Raw genomic sequence first — 20,024 nt, forward strand, 5'->3', positions numbered from 1 at the left:
GACACCAGCGTATGTCCTGGTTTCATTTTTCAAATACAGTTAAAAAAAAACCATAACAATATAATGATCACCTCATAGCTGTGTCATTTGAAGGAGCTGTTGCAGCATGGCCATGGACAGTTGTTCTTTCCTAAAAAAAGAGCCCTGGGAAGAGAGCTGCTGCCACAGCCTGTTCCCAGGCAGAGTGTGTGCTCTCCGCTGTGGCTGATGGACGTCCTCGTGCCTGAAGGTCATAGCTTCACCTGCTCCTGACTTGTTCTGGTCTGGGACACCACCACAATTGTGCTCCCTCCTGCCTTGCACCTGGATCCTGGGTTCTATCTCCTACAGAAGCTCTCCAGCACAATCACTTAGCTAAACTTTACTGTTGTGCTTGTCCTCAGGCAGGTCAAACACACAAAAATAGTCCTACTTCAAAAAGCCAAAGGATAAGGCATTCTGGATATGTATTACCTTAAATTAATTAATTAAAATAGCCATTCTCAGCCAGTTACAGCAGATGAGCAATGGCTGGAAATGAAAAATTCCTAACAAGGTACGGAGACCAAGTTGATTTCTCTGGGCTGTATGAACGCTTGTATAAGCTGTGATCCATTTCCAGTACTCAAGAGTGAAGTGCTCAGTGCTACACAAAGAAATTAACACCTAAGCACCAGAAGCAACTGCCAGACAAACTGCTTTCTTTACCTTTTAGTCTGTCTGAGCGCAATTTTTGCTCACGGCACCAAATTCAACACCAGCATTATCCCAGTGAAGGTAAAACAACCCGTTGCACCTGGTTTGGCCTCTCAAGGACTGCAACATCATACGCTGCGAGTGCCCAACACACCGGCACAGGAAGGCAAAACCCCGTCACCCAGAATTTCCCATTTTTCCCCATTTAAGCAAAATATAGCAAGAAACTGTGTTTGCAGAGTATTACGGAAAGCATGTATTTTATGTAATAATTTTAAATAGCAGCCATGTTAAACAAGTTATTTTTCTAGTCTTACGTGTAAATATGCAAGTGAAAGACGTTAGCAAATATGGACAGAGATGTCCACATCCTGACATGGAATGACTCTGGCCCCTTTACGTATTTGCTGTTTCATCTATTTAATCCAGAAGGGGGGTAGAAACACAGGTATTCAAGAGGTCAGTTTTTGGCTTAAATTAACAGTGAAATAAGTGATCAAATGAAGTCTAACTATGCCTTTGTATTTAAGTTCTTATCTTCCATTTTTTTTCCATTAAAATTACTTTTAAAGTCAATTCCCTGTTGCTCCTTATGGAGCCTAATGTCGTTGCAGAGACAGGTGACATCTAAGTTCTAGCATCACTCTGCAGGGCGTAAAATTAGAGCAGACCACAAGGGACCACGAAGACAACCCCTTATGGGAATGACAGATTGTGATAAGCAGCATCTCCAAAGGTACCATATACACCCACCAAATGGGTAGAATAGTACACGTCGTGCCTTATCCCGTCTCCACATGCAGAGGAGTTTTGGAACAATTTCCCTTCAGCACGCCATATGACAGAGAGGTGTAAAAAGCCCCTCTCCCGATTCAGTCTAGATTTCTTGTGTTATTTCCTATGTAGGGTTAAAAGGAGGAGGGTGGGAACAAGGGGTGTGCTTGTGGTTTTATTTGGACTGCAAGCTCTGCACCACAGAAATCTATTATCCTACCATGCCTGCCTCACTGATAACCATACACAAATGGTAAGCATAAGAGCGTAACAACAGTCCAGGCGTCTGGAAAAAATACAGACAGTTAAATGAATGGAACCTAAGGGCAACACTCATTAGAAAGTGAGAAAAGACATCTAAATACAAGCAACCTGTCAGATCACCTATGTAGTAAATCCTTCTTTTCTATGTGATGACATGCAAAAGCCTAACTCTGTTATTTTTACAGAGGAGGGGGAGGAAGGAGCACCACACGAGGTTCCCAGCGGGGAGCAAATACCTCACCTCCTCTATAGAGGAAAAAATGTATTTTACGTTCACACACGGTCAAGAGCAACACAGGAAGCTTAGAGAAAATGCAGTGCTCCATACTCCTAACTTGCACATTTGGCCACGTGTCTCCACAAGCAGCTCTAGGAGCAAAGCTGGTGTCTGCCGCTGGGCAGGCTGGCGTGGCTCCAGCTGATGTCTTCCCTTCAAACTAACATTCAGCCACACGGAAACATGCTGCAGGTCAGGGCCAAAAGATACCCATTTGTCACTAGTAAAATTCAACAGATTAAACTTGTAAACACATGCTGACCATAAGGCACAAACTCTCTAAGAAAAGCTGGGTAAACAGCAGACACAAACATTTCCCTTTATTACATTTTCAGATCAACCTTGGAGAAGTATGACTTGAAAATACAAGGCTGTATTTAACTGCAGGGAAGCGTTTCCAAAAAATCCTACAGTAGGAATTTGCAGAGGGGGGAAAAAAAATGCTTGTGATGCTTCTGATCTTTCCCAAGGAGCTGCTGCCCTGATTTAGCAGTGCATTCCCGGCCAGCAGGCTGCGGGGACCAAGTGGCCGGGCAGCCAGCCTTCCACCCCAGCGAGCTGCAGGGCTTTGGAGAAGCACCCTTGCACAGTTACCATGGCTGGCTGCGGCAACGTTTGGACAACACTGGTGCTATCAACTTGCCTTTGTTCAGAGAAGCAGGCTGGAGAGGATGGCAGGTCTGGAAGATTGAAGAATAACACGCCAGGCGGGTACCTGGTGAAACCGCTGGAACCCACCCGTGGTTTTTAATCCCCCTTCTCACACAATGAAACACAGCAGCTCTTTGGATAAACCGGTCAGATCATGGATAAATGCGACTGGGAGTAATACGGGGCAAAAACATGTCACAGCGGTCCTTGGCATTCAGGGACAAGCTTTGCAGATGCCTGCTGCATTCTGCCCGTGCTGGGATGAGCTGAAACCCTGGTGCAGCTGAAGGGGAACTTAAAATGCTGAAAGGGCAGTTTCTAAAACTGATGATAATAATTTCCACAAGAAAAATACAAACGACTAAGAGTATTTTAACTGTGTTTTTTGCAGTACTTGTTTTTAGCTATTTGTACAAAAAGCTTCAGCTCACCCACCTAGCGGATGTTACACATACAGGGAGCTGCTCAGGCGAGGCAGACAGTTTCAGCTCACATTACTCCAGCCAACCAGCTCATTCAGGTGTATTCAGGTATAGCCGTTATATATAGGCCACATTACACCACCATTCACATTTATTATTTCCATTCATTAAAGCATCCATTAAGAACACAAACATGGACAGCATATACCATATACACGCTATCACGAAGATTTCAACATCTGTCATGAAAAGGGGGAAGCATTTTTGTGCTTTCTTTAAAAAAAAGTGAAGCTGGCAGAGATCACATGAAGGAGGGCAAGTGAACAAATTAACTTTAGCAATGAAATTAAAACTTCCTGCACTACACGCTTATAAACAGGGACCCTGCCAGGCTGATGAATTCTCATACAGGCTGCTGTTTGGCTTGGGATGTCCAAAGCACACTGTAGAACAGCTCATTTTCACAATACAAGTAATCAGTCAAAAACTAAAATAGCAGTCAAACTGCCATCATTGGACTAACGTTTCCTTGCAAAAGAGAATGTATTGAAAATAAGGGCCTTCATCTTGACTTTCTTAAAATCCTTGGGAAGAATCGGAGGCTCTGGCCCACATTGCAGTACAGGACTCTCTGCGTTTGCAAGACAGCAGCAGAAAGACTGAGCATTTTACTAGTACAACTTGATGTCTGCATCAGAAAGGAATGGCTCTTGAAAAACTTCTGGTCAAGACACAAAAAAAAAAAACTCTCCTCTCTGTTACTCGATAACACAGATACTTACATACATACACAAAGCGATCATCCTTAAAAATAATAAAACCCTACCACAAACCGACATGAAAACCACAGTTATTTCCTACCCTGTTTATAGGAGGGAACTGTGGTGTTGGTTCACTCTATATTCATGTCTGTTTCTCCAAATTCTTGCCTTGGGTGTCCTGCAACTTCCCCAGGCTTTGCATGAAACCATGAGAGAGTCTACTCTATCCACCTACAGATTCCCCCATTCTTCTCCCTTCAGCATGACAGCTTTGCTATCACTCCGCTCCTTCAAGCTCCAGTAGTACGGGTAACACTCTATCACTTCTCCCATTAAAAAACTTTCATTTTCTCATCAGCCTTTTCTCATTTTTTTTTTTTTTTTTTTAAATAATAAAGACATCTCTTATCTCTTTCTACTGCTACATTCAATATTTCTTAGTTTTATATTCAGGATGGAAAAACAAAACAAAACAAAACTCTACCTCTCCTATAAGAAACATTGCTGCTGCTTCTTTCATCTCTTCTTCCAGTCCCACCTTCGGCTGCGCATCAGTTGTCGCCTGTGCCTGCCAACATACCTCTTCACTTCCAAGCATCTCCTCTCTGCTATGTCTTCCAGTCCATGTTCTAAAAATTAGCTTTCTTTACTCAGCTCTCTCCCCAGTCTCTTCTATTTTAGCTGATACAGATCTTTTTCTTTTACCTTGTTCTCCGCAAATCTCAGATCTTTCAGATGTTTCGTGTATCATTTCATCTTTCCTGTTACCTCATCTGTTATGATTTATCACTTATGTAGCAGATAACACAACTACCTCTCTCTCTCTGCAGTGCTAAGCAAGAAGTATGCATCAATACTCAGGATAATAATATGCTCAGTTATCACGCTGTGCTAAAAGAATTGCAATGAAACTTCCTTCAAAAGCTGCAACCATTTTACAAAACGCATGTCCTCCCAAGGAGGACACAGCACTTACAGAGCAGGATTTCTACAGGCTCCCATTAAAGCCAGACTTGGTATCTGTGTAAAAGAAATCCCTTAAGTACTCTACTTGTTTGCTGATAAAATAATTATGATAAAGTATTAAAAATATAGTATAAAAAGTATATTAAAAACAAAGTATAAAAAGAGTATATTAACGTACCCCAAATATATTAAATTAAGTAATAATCATTTTTACAAATTGAAGCGATACGAACCCTTTCGTAATAGCACTCACTGAGTTACATTAATAGGAATAATCTGCACTACCTACAAGGGAATGTAGCATGCAGCACCACCTATATTGCCCAAATACTGCAGGATGTCAAATGTTGAGCTCAAATATCATCCCAAAACAAGAGGCAAACTGACTGTTAGAAAGGAAAACATCCCTGTTTTTCTGTAACCAAACCTTAACAAAGATATAGCCCTACTCATGCTTATTGACCTCAGACTTTTTTTCGGAAGTGGGTAGGAGAGGAAACCAGCCTTGTTTTACCCTCCCTCACTCAGTTCTCAAGAACTACGCCAATATTTTCTTGTATTTCATTCCAAAAACCTAAATACAATTCTGCTGATCATCTCCAAATTTTCTTGGCCCCAGAGCCTGTGCTCCATGCTACTACATCCTCCATTACCCACAAGACTTTCTGCGTGCCAGCTGGAACTAATCACCACAATTACAGGCTTTTGTTTAGAGAAGCATCTACAGTACAAAAATATAGAGGTTTGAAAGGGAAAAAAAAGTTCTTTTGCAGAGGAAAGATACAGAACTGACTTATAAGAGATTATATATTAGAAACAGCCAACTGTTATCTGGAGCAAAAGAAGACAGAGATGCTCCCAAGAGCAGAGAAAGCCAGACAACAGGAGAACAGGGGAGAGGTTCTCACCTAGGGGGCTTTTCATGGGGTCAGTGGGGGCCTTTGTCATGTCATTTCTGGCACTGGGTCGAGGCTGAGAGGCACCGATGGTCCCAAATGGTTCTGCAGTACTGAACTTCATTTGACAAGGCTTAGCAGCACTGGCTTCGAGCCTGACAGACCCAAACTGTATCTAATGCTCAATCTGGGCAAATCTGTACGATGCTTTCCAACATTGTGTAGCAATGGGAACAGCGATGCAAAGAGACCTGCTCTGGCTCCGGGTTCAGCTCTCTAAGGTTTGCTGGGCTTTGCTGGCTTAGGACTGCACCACACAGAAGCGAATCCCCTCACGTTCACACGCTCCTAAGGGCTGGGGCAGACACAGATCAGCTCCAGTTTTCCAAGCTGACACATCTGGCTGGACCTGAGCCAGCTCTTCGTAATTCAGCTCTCACTTCTCTCTGTCCACAGCATGGTGAGCCTACAAAGCAGGTCGCTGCCCAAGGGGGAAAGACGATGGCAGGAGGATTCCCATTAAGCTGTGCTGTATTTCTGTTAATCAACGTAGCATCGTTTATGGTGCCTTTATTTATTTATTTCATCTACTCAGCTGTGATGCCCAGCTTACAGATGCTACAATGTAGATATGATTTTGAAAATGATTCATTTGAAAAAGTACGACTAGACATCACCTCTGTACAGAAGTATCAGACACAAACACCAGGGCTCACACTCTGGAAGATGGCTGTTCAGGCACGTGAGCTATATTAAGAGGAAAAGTGCCCTGAAATGCTAAGGATGAAGACTGCCATGCCTAATAAGCAGTGTAACGTATACATTTTCCCCAGAATGCAGGAAACCTGGAAAAGGGTTGTCTCCTTAAACGCCACCAGCAACTGTGTGAGCACAACCTCCATGAAGAAACTTCTATTCTTGCCTCAATATTCTTCACTGTGAGATGCTAAACAGCTCAGCAAACACGCACGCTCCTACAAAAGCAAGCTATATGCATAATCCTTGCTTTCATGTGAAGAAAACCACTGGGGATGCCTGGCTATGACTAACGGGCTCAGTCTCACGAGCAGGGTGACACAGAACGGACAGCCCTACTCACCCCACCCTCCTGAACCAGAGACTGGAACAAAATTAGAGCCTCGGAGGAGGAAGTGCAGAGCAAACATTTCTTGCCAACACTCTTCATAACTCCTGATGCAGCCCACACCCTCTGCATGCTTTTACATCCAGATCTGTCTTCTAAAAGCAACCTACAGTGTGCATCAGACTATAAAACAGAACAATGTCGTTCCTTTATAGAGAACAGTGACTTTAAGCGACTTAGCTACGACATTATGGAATCTGTTTTAGACTCCAGTCCTCAATGAAATTCAGTTCTTACAATGCATTTGGGGAACATTATAGTAATTGTCAAAATTTCCTCAATTATTTATGCTCCAGACAGCTGCTGTGGCTACAGCAAGAATAGCAACCAGTCTCTTCAAAGCAGTAAAAAGTAGCAGCAATAAATCTTTTAGATAGCTTTCTTTTTAAGGAGTGCTTGCTCCATGGGTTTGAGCAAGATTGATAACTTCCAAGAAAAAACAAAAAGCCCAAACAGAAGAGCAGAACGCAGTGCTGCTCCTGACTTCAGATAGCAAACTCTTGTCAAATCTTTAATCTTACTTGTTCAACTATGTGAGTAGCTGTACTCAAGTTACGGTCTGGGAGGTGGGGACAGTTGGGAAGAGAGCCATAAAAATGAAAAACATTAACATAGCTTCATAGACTGAAAAAACGCTCCAGTGTCCCAAAGCAAGCATTTACAATGCAAACAGGAGATTTTAGAATATTTATTGTGAAATGAGTTTTTTTCCCCTCAAGATACACAATAACCTTCTTTCAAATGACAGATTTGAAACCCTTCTCCCTTAGAGGCATTATAAAAATCAGTTTCTTACTACTTACTTTCTTAGTAAAGTTTTGTCTGTAATTTTAGTTTCACTGATACTCAAGGCAGACATACCCTCAAGGTACTATATCCTTCTAAGGTTATTGTACTAGCTTTTTTTTCCCTTTCAAATATTATGTACAAGCAAGACACAAACCTAGATCTTTTACAAATTAAAACTTGTCAGTCAAAAACAACTTACATAAAAAAGACCTTGTAGTTTGCAATTTGACTTTTTTTTCCCCATTTAGTGCGTTCTGCTAATCTATTTTGTTCCTTTTCAAAGAATATAGAAACTCTTAGTCCAACTTTAAAATAAAACTCTACTTCTACAATACTATTGTCTACATATATCAAGGACCAACATTTTAGTTTTATATATTCCTCTTTAACTATGTGATATTTCAGAAATATAAAATAGAATCATAGAGCGGTTTGGAATGGAAGGGACCTTAAAGATCATCTGATTTCAACCCCCAATAAAATACCAATAACAATATCCACTATAAGTGCATGATAAATGATTAGGCCTATTTCAAAGCCTGTACAGTACAGCGGGGCAAAGACTTGTAGTATTAATGTTCTTCAGATTATACACGAACTTCAACTACTGTGATAAACTAGTTAAAAGTTGTTATTAAAAGTCCCAGGCATTGAAGTGCCAAAAGCTTACTCAATACTAACCCACATACATGCAAACAACAGACCACTTTACTACTTACCATTTGCGATCTATTTTTTGGGCATCCATTGATGTCTTCAATCTTTTCATTTGCTGAAAATAAATAAATAAATAAATAAATAAAGCACAAACTATACCAAGGACATCATACCAATCAATTGCAGAGCATTTACTGCTAGCTAAGTAAAGGGGTTTAAGGTTGTAGTTGTCCAATCAAAGTGAATGTGTGAAATACTGAGACCCATCTAAAAAAGCAGCTGGAGTTTTCTAGTGGGTCATGCCTCCAGAGACAGCTGGAGCCGGAAAACAACTGGTCTGGCAACATCTTGTACACTGACGGGTAGCTCCTTTAAACTACAAAAAAGATTTAATCTCTGGAAACTGAATCACTGCTGGGTGGAAAAGTGTATGCTACATATGTGTAGATGCTTGCTTGTCAATTGACGTGCTCTGTAGAGTTGAAGTTTAGATAGAAAAATTACGATCGAGTCTAATTTATTTATTTTTTTTAAAAAGCTGAAATCACAAGACTACTTTCCAAGCATCTTATCCATGGCCCACCTGGAACACAATTGCAGAAAAATACGTAGTTTTAATCTTTAAAGTCTCAAGAGAAATAAGCTGCTGAGGTGTCTAAATGTTTGCCTTCAGTCTGTTTGCTCAGTCTCACCTTTCAGTATTGGGCCCTGAAATGGCTTGTGTGCTAGACTGAAGAACCAGTTATAATCAAAGCCCTGTTTCCCACAGTTTTTACTGTCTTAAATGTAGGCTTTCCTTTCCCCGCTGATGAATTGAATGGAGTTGTCTCCCATCATTTTGTACATTACAAGATATGTTTTCTACCTAATGTATATTGTCAGGACCTCAGTCAGAACTCCATCTAATTTTATGTTTCTTCAGCTAAGAATATCAAATAGGGCACAGTATTCCAACAGCAGTCATAAAAATGTCAAGCAAAGAGCTAACAAAACTTCTTTACTCTTCCTGGGTATAGACCTTTTCATACACCAAGGTGTCACAGGACGTCTTTATGTCACAGTAATGCATTAGGAATTGATGCTAATCTGAAAAAGGTTGCAGATAAAGTCGTTGTACTGTTCCCCAGAATAGTTTATTGACCTCTACACACAAAGAGTACGCATTTGTTTCATGAACTGTGATCTCAGATTTAGTTTTATGGAAACAAAAATGTTTTCTTTGTATTCTATTTACAGATCTTGTGCTTCCATCTTTTAATGTCTTCTATCTCTTGGTTTTGAATTAGGCAATATCTTTATCAACTGAATTTATAATAATAATTAATTCCAAAAACTGATAGCGGATGAGTTTGATAAGATCTTATTCATATAAATTTGCACTTCTTGTAATTATTACTTGAAAGGAGACTAATGAAGTTCTGAATGAGCTTTTCTCTTGTTTGGGCAGAGAGATATCCCTAATAACCCAGGTAATTTTATTTATCTTCCTTTAAAAACAGTAGCTTTTTTCCCAGTTCTCTATAACTTCCAAAATGTTATGTAACTTATTTTAAACCAATGTTAACAAACCATAGTTTATTATCAGCCTCTTTTTTAAGCTTTTGTATGCAAACTACCCAGACTCACCTATCTGAAAGTATCTCAATGTTGAGAATTTCTTTCCAAAATTCTCACATGTGAACCTGAGGTTTTTGGACACCAGTTGATAATTCTTCATCCCTTCTGAATTAGTTATCACTTCCTTTTACATTGTTGTCCTTGTCTACAATAGGCGATATAATATGTAGGTGACCACAGATAGTCGGTGGGAATCAGAATGGTAACCAGAACTGGAATTTCTGCTCCAATTTACCTCCTCCATTGGGTGCTATTTCTGCCTCCCCCCTGGGCAGTCATGTTCCCCTGTGCAGGCTCACACCCTACAATTTCTCCTTCTCATCCACTCCCACCTCACCTACAGCTCTTGGTTTCTCCTTTCACTAAGTTGTAGCAATTATTGTCTCTCCCCTGCAGGTACAAGAGCTATGAAAAGCAGGTGTAATAGAGAGCAACCAGCAAGACTGGCAGTGGGGCAAACTGGCAGCAGGGCTCAACTCTAACTCAAGCCTCTCTATTTACATGAAGCAGGGCAAGAAGTCAGAGATTCGTACTAGGCTGGGTAGATGCATCAAAGTGGCCTCTGGGCATAATTGGCATTTTGCAGGAGTCTGCCTAATTCAACAGGAAATCATTTTGATGCTCCCATTCCTTGTCTGTACGCTGCAGCCCATCTCTGACCCTTTTAACCTGGCTCCAAGGAATAGTGCTGACAGCAAGTACTACATAATTTGCTTTTCTTGTGGGGAAGGTTGGAAAGCAAGAGATATCAGTGAATGAGTTTCCCTAAATAACACAGTGTGGTGTGCTCATGGGCAGCGTGATGGCACAGTTCATAGCATAAGTCACTGAATGCTGCAGGATCTTGGAAAAGCGTCAAGTTTCACAGCTGCAAAAGCACAGCATTCTGGCTGAGATAAATGGACAACTCTTACAGCTTCTGTTTCTCACGGCCACGTAGAAATACTACATCAGTTAGCATGAACTGGAAGTCACAAGCAAACATCAAGGCTTTAAATTGTATCTTAACCCTGAGCAAGATGCAAATTCATAACCACAGACATGTGAAATATTGGAGATTTTTTCCAAACTGACTGCAAGTCTGCAGAACTTACACCCACCCCCACCAGCCCTTCCTCCTTTTAAATCCTTTCTCCCTCCAGTGGGCATTTCCTTCCAGCAGACGTTCTCTATTGCCTGTTTGGTTAAAAGGAGTTCAAAACTAGCATTCTTCACTACAGGTTTAGCACCAGTGCAGGTCCTACAGAAGTTGGTCTACAACAAGCCCCAGGTTTGCTTCAGCAATGGAAATAACCAAAAGTGGTTCATCCTACACAGACCACGTGCTCTGTATTGGCTTTGGCTTAGCAAGGATGTGAGTACGAGCCATGTAAGATGGTTATCAGGACCACAGTAATGTTTATGCCATGACTGTGGAAGCATAAGGAAGTACATGCAAACAGAACGCAAGGAGTACTCCTTGTCCAGTACCAGTATCGCCTTGGGGGCATATTCATGCTACCCACTTTTCTGTGGCACTTTGCTTTCATAAAACCAGAGCAATTTGACTGTGTGGATACAGTGAATTTGGGTTCAGCTGGTTTTAAGTATTTTCAGATTTTTCCCATTTATACACAGATTGAGGGTTGTGCTAAGCCAGACAGAAGAAACCAGCTGTACTCTATAATAAAGGCAGTAATGAGTGGCATTGGACTTTCACTAACAGGGTCGGAATCAAAGCATGGAAGATAATTGGGTTTATGCATTTTGACAGAAGGCATACTATGAAGCCACAAGCCAAAAGTGTAAGAAAACAAAAGTGAAAAGGAACCTCTGGCATTAAAAGTACCCAAGAAGTATTTAAATCTATTGGCCAGTTTCCCATTTATGTAGCTACGGATATACACTCCTGTTGGAAAAAAAAAATCTTCAGCAAACGACACTCCAAATGCATGAAAAATTATAAGAAATCAGAATTGTTTCATTAAGCACTCCATAGAACTAAATCGGATTTAACCACCCATACAAAAAAAAATGGCCACACTTCATAATAATGAATTAAGCTTTCTGTTACAACCTTAGAAGCTCTTCTGCATTCTTCACTATTCCAGGTGTATGCTTAGACATTAGATTACTTTTTCTTGAATGCCTGAATGAATGCTGTGCAATATACATCCTACGTCTGCTCACTTTGGCCTGCAGCTTTTAACTGAATGGTGACTCAAACATTTGTAAAACGAACTTTTGTATAATGTGCCACCCAAAATATGATGAAAGTTACCACTAGCAACCACTGCTAAACCGATCCCAAGATTCTGGTTTGAAATACAAACCTATAAGCTTCCCCTGTAAATGTAATAGTACAATTTTCACATCTGCGCACAAAAGCTATTCTGAGGTAAGTCATAGTATGCATTTGAAGTGGGATACTTAGCTGGAGCAATAGGAAAATACTAGTGGACTGGGTTAGAGTTTAATTTCATCATCAATTTGAATTCCTGAAAACTGAAAGATCTCAGAGGGAACCAACTGACAATGTTATATATCACCAATTTCAGATCATGCACAGACCCAGTGTATCTGCATTCATGAATTTATATATAGCTACTAGGTTTATGTGGTATTACAAAGGCATAGGTTACTTACATATTCTGTTATAGACTCATAATATTTAAACCCAAGTAAACCAGAATGCTGCAAATACATTTCGATTGACTTGCAAAAAGAATAAAAACTGTCACCATATTATCACCAGCACTTTTTAAGTCTGAAGATCATATCCTCTTAAATCAAATGCAGTGATGTTTGGTTTCACATCTTTTTAGATTTAACCCTTGACTGGATTCTAAAGTTAAAGAACTACCAAAGTATTATTAATTATAAAATTTCTTTTTGTAAATATACAGCTATTTCACTATAGAAAGGTAAGCAGAAAGGATTGCAGTCATTGTGTCTGCACAGTCATCACCTCTATTGTCTTCATTAAACAATAAAAAACACACATGCTTACTCTTTTCAGTTTGATAACTGAAATGTCAAGATTCAACATCTGCAACGTAAATCTCAGATGGTGAACACAAAAAAAGATGTATAATGAATACCTGAACTAATTTTGATAAGTTTAGATAATCTCCAGACACTCCACTCACATGACAAAAAGGAGCATCTTGATGGCTACTTTTACCCATAAGAAAGCATAGCAAAAAAATGAAAAATGTCTCCTACACTGCCTAGCAAAGCTTTCTTATGATGTAGTCTTGATTGTTAGGAAAAAAAAAAAGGGAAAAAAAAAAGCTTTTATCTTGCAGGCTACAGTTAAAGCTACTTCTATGTGTGAAAATTATCACCATCTCTGTGACAATGAGATGCAGCGTGCCTAAGGCCATACACATCAGAAACAAATGACTTTCTCTTCACTGCTAATTTGGAGGATTCAACTGAGTATGTTTAAATAGGAACTTTCTTTCATATGCAAAAACATTCTTTAAAAATGAAATCCTTCACCATGTATTTTACCTTTTTTTTTTAAACCTACGTCCTGCAGACCTAATGTTAAATACTAGCCAAAAGGCAATGGCTCAGAATAGCTAAAAAATGTAAAGGTGAATCAAAGTAAAATAAAGTAAACAACAATGTTACTGATTATTTTAGAGGGCATAAATCGATTTTTTTAAGCTTTCACAAGTCAATACTCAAAAATATCTGGTACAACCAGGTTCACATTTTGATGGTGTCATTGTTACATGCGTGTTCTCATGCAAAATTTTTCTACAACAGTATTCACACAAGGTAGCTAGATATTTATGAAGGGAACGGAGACATAACTGCTGCTTGACAGGTCTGTAGAATGTTAAGATCTGATGTTGCTCTGTAACATATAGAGATGAAATCTTTTTTGATGTATTCCAGTATAGCTCTAGCGGAGCCATTGGAACGATGCCTCACGATTTCATCAGGGAACAGTGTTTACATATTTGTACCTTAAATCAGGGAACTAGCTCGTTTACAGCATCTCAAACACACATAAATATGCATGCACTGATGTCTTGTTACTTCACTGCTGTCTTCTTCATTTGCATCTCAAATCTGTCAGTTTGCTTCTAACAATAGTCGTCCTAATTCCCATTAGCAGGCTTTCTGATTCCATCAATCTCCATTGGCCCATGCATGTGTTTTGTGGCATCCCAGATACCAGATGGATGAGCCTCTGAAGGAACTAATGAAGGATCCAGGCCCAAGGGAAGAAGGAGACTATGCAGCTTTACACGGGGCCAGTGCAGAAAATTGCTTAAAACCTTCATTATCCACTAATATTACTGCAAACCGAGGGAACTCAAGGCTTAGCAGAATTTAGCCTGTATCTGAGATTTGCCCTGATGATAAAACATCTTCCTCATCAGAAAACTCGCTATGAAATATTTCATTGTTCTTCCACATGAAAATCATACCTCTTCTCCTTTCCTAGCTGCACGCGTGGATTTTCCAAATCCAACTAGAAGTTGCAACATAGCAGGCAAGTATCACTGTGAACTATGTTCAGACCAATCCCAAAAAAGTATCGGTAACAGGGATAGTGAAGGCTAACAGCATCGTAGCAAAATAAATAAATACCTTATTGGTTGCCTTTTTAAAATTCAGCCGTACAGAGGGATATTACTGTGTCAGGAGATCTTATCAGCAACATCAAATATTTTTCCACTATCCTTTATGACAAAGCTTTATCAAATTAATTAGCAAAGTCTCTGAAAGAAAATTACCACATAATGGCATGCAGTTTAAGGGTTCCCCCCCCCCAACCCTGCACTGTGTTTATGTAGAAGATAAGACAGTCAATTTCTGAGCAGGCTGGTACAAAAAGATACGTGATACAAACAGAGAAAGTCACTCACCTACAACCTGGATTATTTCAGCTAATAAGACTCCATCTGTCACATCTTGCTGTAGATCTTTAATCAATCTCTTGTGGCCAGATTTTGCTAGATAGTGATTAGCCCAATCCGTATAAATCTGTTAGGAGGAAAATAAACAAACAAAAACAATTTGTTAGTCATAACATCAACCTTAAAAATCACAGCTCTTTGTTTGTCTCAGTATCCGAGAGGCTGCTTTGAAAGAAATGCTTTTTTGCCGTTTGAAACAAGTCAACACCATTAAAATTCAAGGCATTGTGCAGATCAAGTATTCAGCTTACTATAGCAGGGCTTTTCCTATTCAGAAATCTGACATCAAAGCTCACGTAAGACTATAGTAAACTTCTCAACATGCTACAGCCCAAATGGATCATCAGAGACAGTGAACTAAGTGTTCCACAGTGGTAACGGTAGCTTCCTACCAGCAGCTTTGACACTCATTCTTCATATCTGTTTTTGAGAGATTTTAAAGATTCTTTTCCAAGAACCACTTCTGGTACATATTAACCATGCAGCATTTCGATTTTGAGGAAACTCCATTGCTGTATTACCTGACAAGCCTTTAAAGGTCTTTAAATCTACCAACTTGAGTAAATTCCATCTCACAGGTTAAATAGGCCTATTAAATTGATTTTTATCTTTCATGCCAACTTCTATCTGTTGGGGTTTATTTTAAGATGTATTATCTGAAAAGTAAGCAAACAAAGCAGTCAAGTCAAAATCTCTGTTTAATCTGCAACAAGTGCAGCTCACCACATGCTAGTGCAGCTTAGCCACGATCACCAGAGAGCTTATAAAATCTTTTCCTGCCAGGTTATCAAAAAGGAGTAGGAAAAATACTCAACTAGGAATTTCTGGTTAAGAACTAAATACCATTTCTTAGTATAGCACAGAATTTAAGGGAAGATTTTTCTCTATGAACTATTTCTATTCCAAAGAAATAAAGAAAACCTGCTAAATATCAAGATCTTACCTTTAAATACAAGGACATATTAAGGTTGCCCCCTATTCTTATGAGTCCCTAGTGTATTAGAAATGCAGGCACCCCAATTCAGTCATCAGAAAGCAGAAGTGCCACCCGTGTGGCCGCTGCCAGCCTGCCACATGCCCTACAAAACCACCAGTAACTGGGCTGGGGTTGGATGGTGCATTTGTTGTTTTATTTTGTTTTGAACCTTCAAGCATTCTGCTACTGACAAAGGCCTCACACACTGGTGGGTGAAACTCTGACCTAGAGGCAAGTGTCTTTAGGACAGTATTTAGCACACTTTTTGGGCCAGAAATTGCATCATGAACACAGCACCCACATGCTTTTCTAGCACTGCGCTCCAAGGGCTGTAACGTCACGCTCCTCTTGCACTTGCTGATTCAACGTTAGTATGACAAACTGAAGAGTGGATGTTTTGACTAGTTATTTAGTTATCGAGTCTTCCCTTTTAATTGTTTTAATCTGTAAAACACTGCTGATAACAGCAATGCAAAAGTCATTCAAAATCTGAAATGTACACCCTTCTTTTTCTCCATTTATACTCTACTTCCACCTTTAGATCAGCAGGATGTGCCTACCCTATGCCATCAGTGTCACGATCTTGAGAAGAAAGCCACACTGGAACACCTCAATGAACAAACAGAGCTAGACACCTCAGTGAGCAACATCTTAATGAAATAAATGCCAAGTACATGTGAGTGATTTCCCCAGCTGACTGAGAAAAAAAAAAGGAAAAAAAAAAACACAAACAAAACTTCACCCAAACCAGACATTGTGTTCCCTAGCTTCTTTTACAAGAAAACATTTTCTATAACAGGAAGATAATTGTAAAGGGTCTAACGACTCTGAAGAACTAGGATCACCTGTGCCTACTTTCCTGCCTCCCAGAGTGGCTCACTTACTCCCAGAAAAGACAGGAGGAATCAGGTCTGGGGCTACCGACTTCCTACACACAGGGAGGGGGCCATGCCATCCACCCACACAGGTGCCAGTGCTGCCCCGGAGCCCGCAGGCAGCTGACAGCAGCACAGCCCTGGGCTCCCCGCCACCACAGGGCAGCCATCACCGTCACAGCTCCACCAAGGCCTTCAAGCGGATACAACACCATGACTTGGTGTGCCATTTGAAGCCTGGATCACTTCCATGGCGCAGACCACCATGTAAGCAGAACAGTGCTTGGTCAGAGCTAGAGGTGAGGTGGCAGTGGGGTGGAAAGGAGCACAGAGTCCTCTGGGCAGCTCCTGACACCACAGCAGCGGCGCAGCTTGAGGAGCCGGCGGGCTGGCACCACAGAACAGCCATTTTACAGCCACCTCCGAGTGGGCCTGCCCCTGCTGCGTCCAGGGATGCTAGGCCTTATGTTCACACCCCACAAATACCCATGAGTTCAGCAAAGAGCCCAGCTCCAAAACGAGCCCTCCTGCTGAAGGAGGAAAAGTGAAATCCCCCCGAACACAGCCCTCTGAGCCAGGCCCCTGTAGCACAGCCAAACTCCTGATGTTGGCAAGGTCTGCTCTGCTCCGGTGTATGCTGACAGCAGTTGCTGTGCTTGCTAGCAGAACTGCGAGCAGAGCTTGTATGGCAGTTATAAAATATTACATTCAACACATCAACAAACACCAGCACAGTGAAAATACTTGTTTCTGGGCTAAGGTAATACAACATGATTTCGTTCAACCAGTTGATTAGCAAACCCTTTTTCAGGAAAATCATCATCTTAATAAATCTGCATGAGCCTTGAAAGCTTTATTATACCACATTATTTTGCAATATGCATAGCATTCACTTTTTTTTTTTTATTTATTTAAGCTGTCAGGGCTATATATTTACAAGTTCTGAAGCATTCTTACCAACGCAGAATTACCGAGGCTTATTGTAGTAGCTCTTTATGGTCACTGCTCATTTTTATGGCATATATTAAGCTAATTATGGAAACTTTCCAGGATGTTTTCAAAAACTGTTTGTTGCAAGTCTTTGTAATGTATTACACAAATACGATTCCTAACGTTTCTTTTCCTTTTCCATACAAGTTAAAAAAAAAAAAAACACAATACGTACAATGGCTGCTATTTCTAGACACATGAAAAATGTTTCAAAGCACATAATGTTTTCAAATGTTCAAAAACAGGCAAATAATTGGGAAAACAATAATAAAAGAACTGGGAAAACACTGCTGAGAAACTTTCCATTCATATACGCCTATCTCCGCACGTGAATTTGGAGTGTCCCTCAGTACTTTCAGTAAACAGACTAAGATGTCAGAGGTGTGGACAAAAAAAAAAAAGTAACTTTAACAGTCATCTAATTAAAAAACACTAATGCCTGCAATCTGAAATGTTTGACCAACAACCTACAACTTCAACCAGTCAGATAATGCTTATATTGGTATGGGCTTTTACAACTTTTTGGCGATTTCACACGGTATTAAAAATTATATATATATCCTTGGAGACAGCTTCATTATTTTAGTTAAGAAAAAAGAAGTGAACAACATGATCTGGGCATTACCACCACAGCAGGTCTTTGTGCCTGAGCCCAGTCAGCTTAATGTTTAACTGGGGTCTAAGTTCTGGCTTTTGTCAGCGGTGGACTCAGCTGTTTGGTAGGTTTTTTCTCTGCAGTCTATGATCTTAGGAATTCAATTATCTGGAAACAAATTAAAAACAAATGTGATTTTTTTTTTTTTAATCCATCAAGTTTGACTTAAGAGCATTCCAGGTGAACACCGATTCCAGCAGGTTTGAATTAAGTGCATTACAGGTAAATATTGATTTTGGAAATATTTGGTACGTTATGAGTCACAGCTAAAACATTAATGCACAAAGCAAGCAAGATTTTGAGAAAAAAACCACAAAAGCTTTAAAAAGTTGTCTGTAAAGAAAAAGGATGCAAGATCGATAAGCCTTTGATCAACAAGACCTCTGCAGTCCCCCCTCTCCCCTTTCGTTATGGCTATCCCTGCATGTTGTAGACAGGAGAGGGAGAGAGGGAGGCTTGGTGGGAAGAGAAGTGGTGGGTCCCAGCTGGGAGACCCCTGCACTCGGTGTCACCTCAGGCCTTACTGCTGCCCACACTCGGAGGCCAGGAGGAGGGAGAGGTGCCTCCAGCAGAAGGGCTGCCTCCTCCTCCTCCTCACAGCATGGCTCTGGGACAAGCCAGGAAAAAACAGCTCATGGGCAAGTTTGAGACGAGCGGGATGGCTCTTTGATACAAGGGAACCTCATCTTTTATATAGCCCTCGTAGTGGTGTAACGCCTGCAGTCAGACTTGATTGCTGGCACCGCTTGAAACTGCCGGTCTTCAGGAAAGGATTTACTTTGCTCCTTTTACCAAGCTTTGTGTCAATCTGTGCAGCAGTGACAGAGGAAAGGCAGCCACAAAGCACAGCCAGAGAGACCACAGAGTCACCAGTAAGCATTTGGGGAGGGTTAGGGAACATACTGGACAGTGAAAAGCAAAAATCCTGATGATTCTGTCCACCTACAAGTAATACACATGCTCTTTTTACGCTCGGAAGAATCACCACAAAAGCCAATACACACAAATTTCCTTGCTAGCTGTAGCAGTCTGAAGTTGGGATCTCATACCTCAGATTTCCCTCCTACAGATACCACTGCAGAGGCAACAGGCTGGTATCTGGGTGCACAGATGTGCTGACCAGCAAGGATGTGGATCTGCTGGTGGTCACGGCCCGACACAGCCATCTGTAGGACTATAGTCCTCAGTTCCCCTCATCAAAGCCAGGACACTGACCATTATGAGAGCAATGAACCCGGCGAGACTCTTCAGAGATCACAGCTGAGACCCAAAATCCACACACATGCAGTTGGATTGAGGTGATGGGCAGCCGCATTTACCCCAGGGTATCCTCTAAACAGACCTGAGACCTGCATGGGAATGCAAGAACCACCCCATGGAGTTTGCTTTCTCGCTGGTATTTTCAAGTGTGTTTGTTACAAAAAGGAAAGGGTTCACACAGAACTACATAAAAATAATTTCCCTCTTCTATACAAGTAAAAAGCTATGCTATTCATTCATTTTCACCAATAATTTCCAACTGGAATAAATGCTCAAGTACATCTTCAAACCTTTAGTTCCTCCCCCCACCATGCCAGTTCTTAACTAATCAGACCAACTGTTTGGTTTTTTCCTATCACGAATCAGACTCCCTGATGTTTGATAACAACCGAACGGTACCTTTTTGACAGCGTACACCCCAACTAGAATAGATGAAGGCTTTTCTCATTGTTGAGC

At 40.7% G+C, this 20,024-nt stretch overlaps 1 protein-coding gene across 1 annotated transcript in view; it reads right to left on the bottom strand.

Annotated features, from left to right (window-relative positions):
• NAV2 (neuron navigator 2) overlaps positions 1–20,024 on the bottom strand; it is a 233,111-nt gene that overhangs the window by 156,281 nt on the left and 56,806 nt on the right. Inside the window, exons 2-3 of the mRNA XM_050711116.1 lie at positions 14,762–14,879; positions 8,339–8,391 (exon numbers count right to left, since the gene is read on the bottom strand). Coding sequence (XP_050567073.1) covers positions 8,339–8,391; positions 14,762–14,879 — 171 coding nt within the window. The remainder of the gene's footprint in view (positions 1–8,338; positions 8,392–14,761; positions 14,880–20,024) is intronic.

The sequence above is a fragment of the Cygnus atratus genome, chromosome 5, assembly GCF_013377495.2.
Source record: "Cygnus atratus isolate AKBS03 ecotype Queensland, Australia chromosome 5, CAtr_DNAZoo_HiC_assembly, whole genome shotgun sequence".
NCBI classification, from domain to species: domain Eukaryota; kingdom Metazoa; phylum Chordata; class Aves; order Anseriformes; family Anatidae; genus Cygnus; species Cygnus atratus.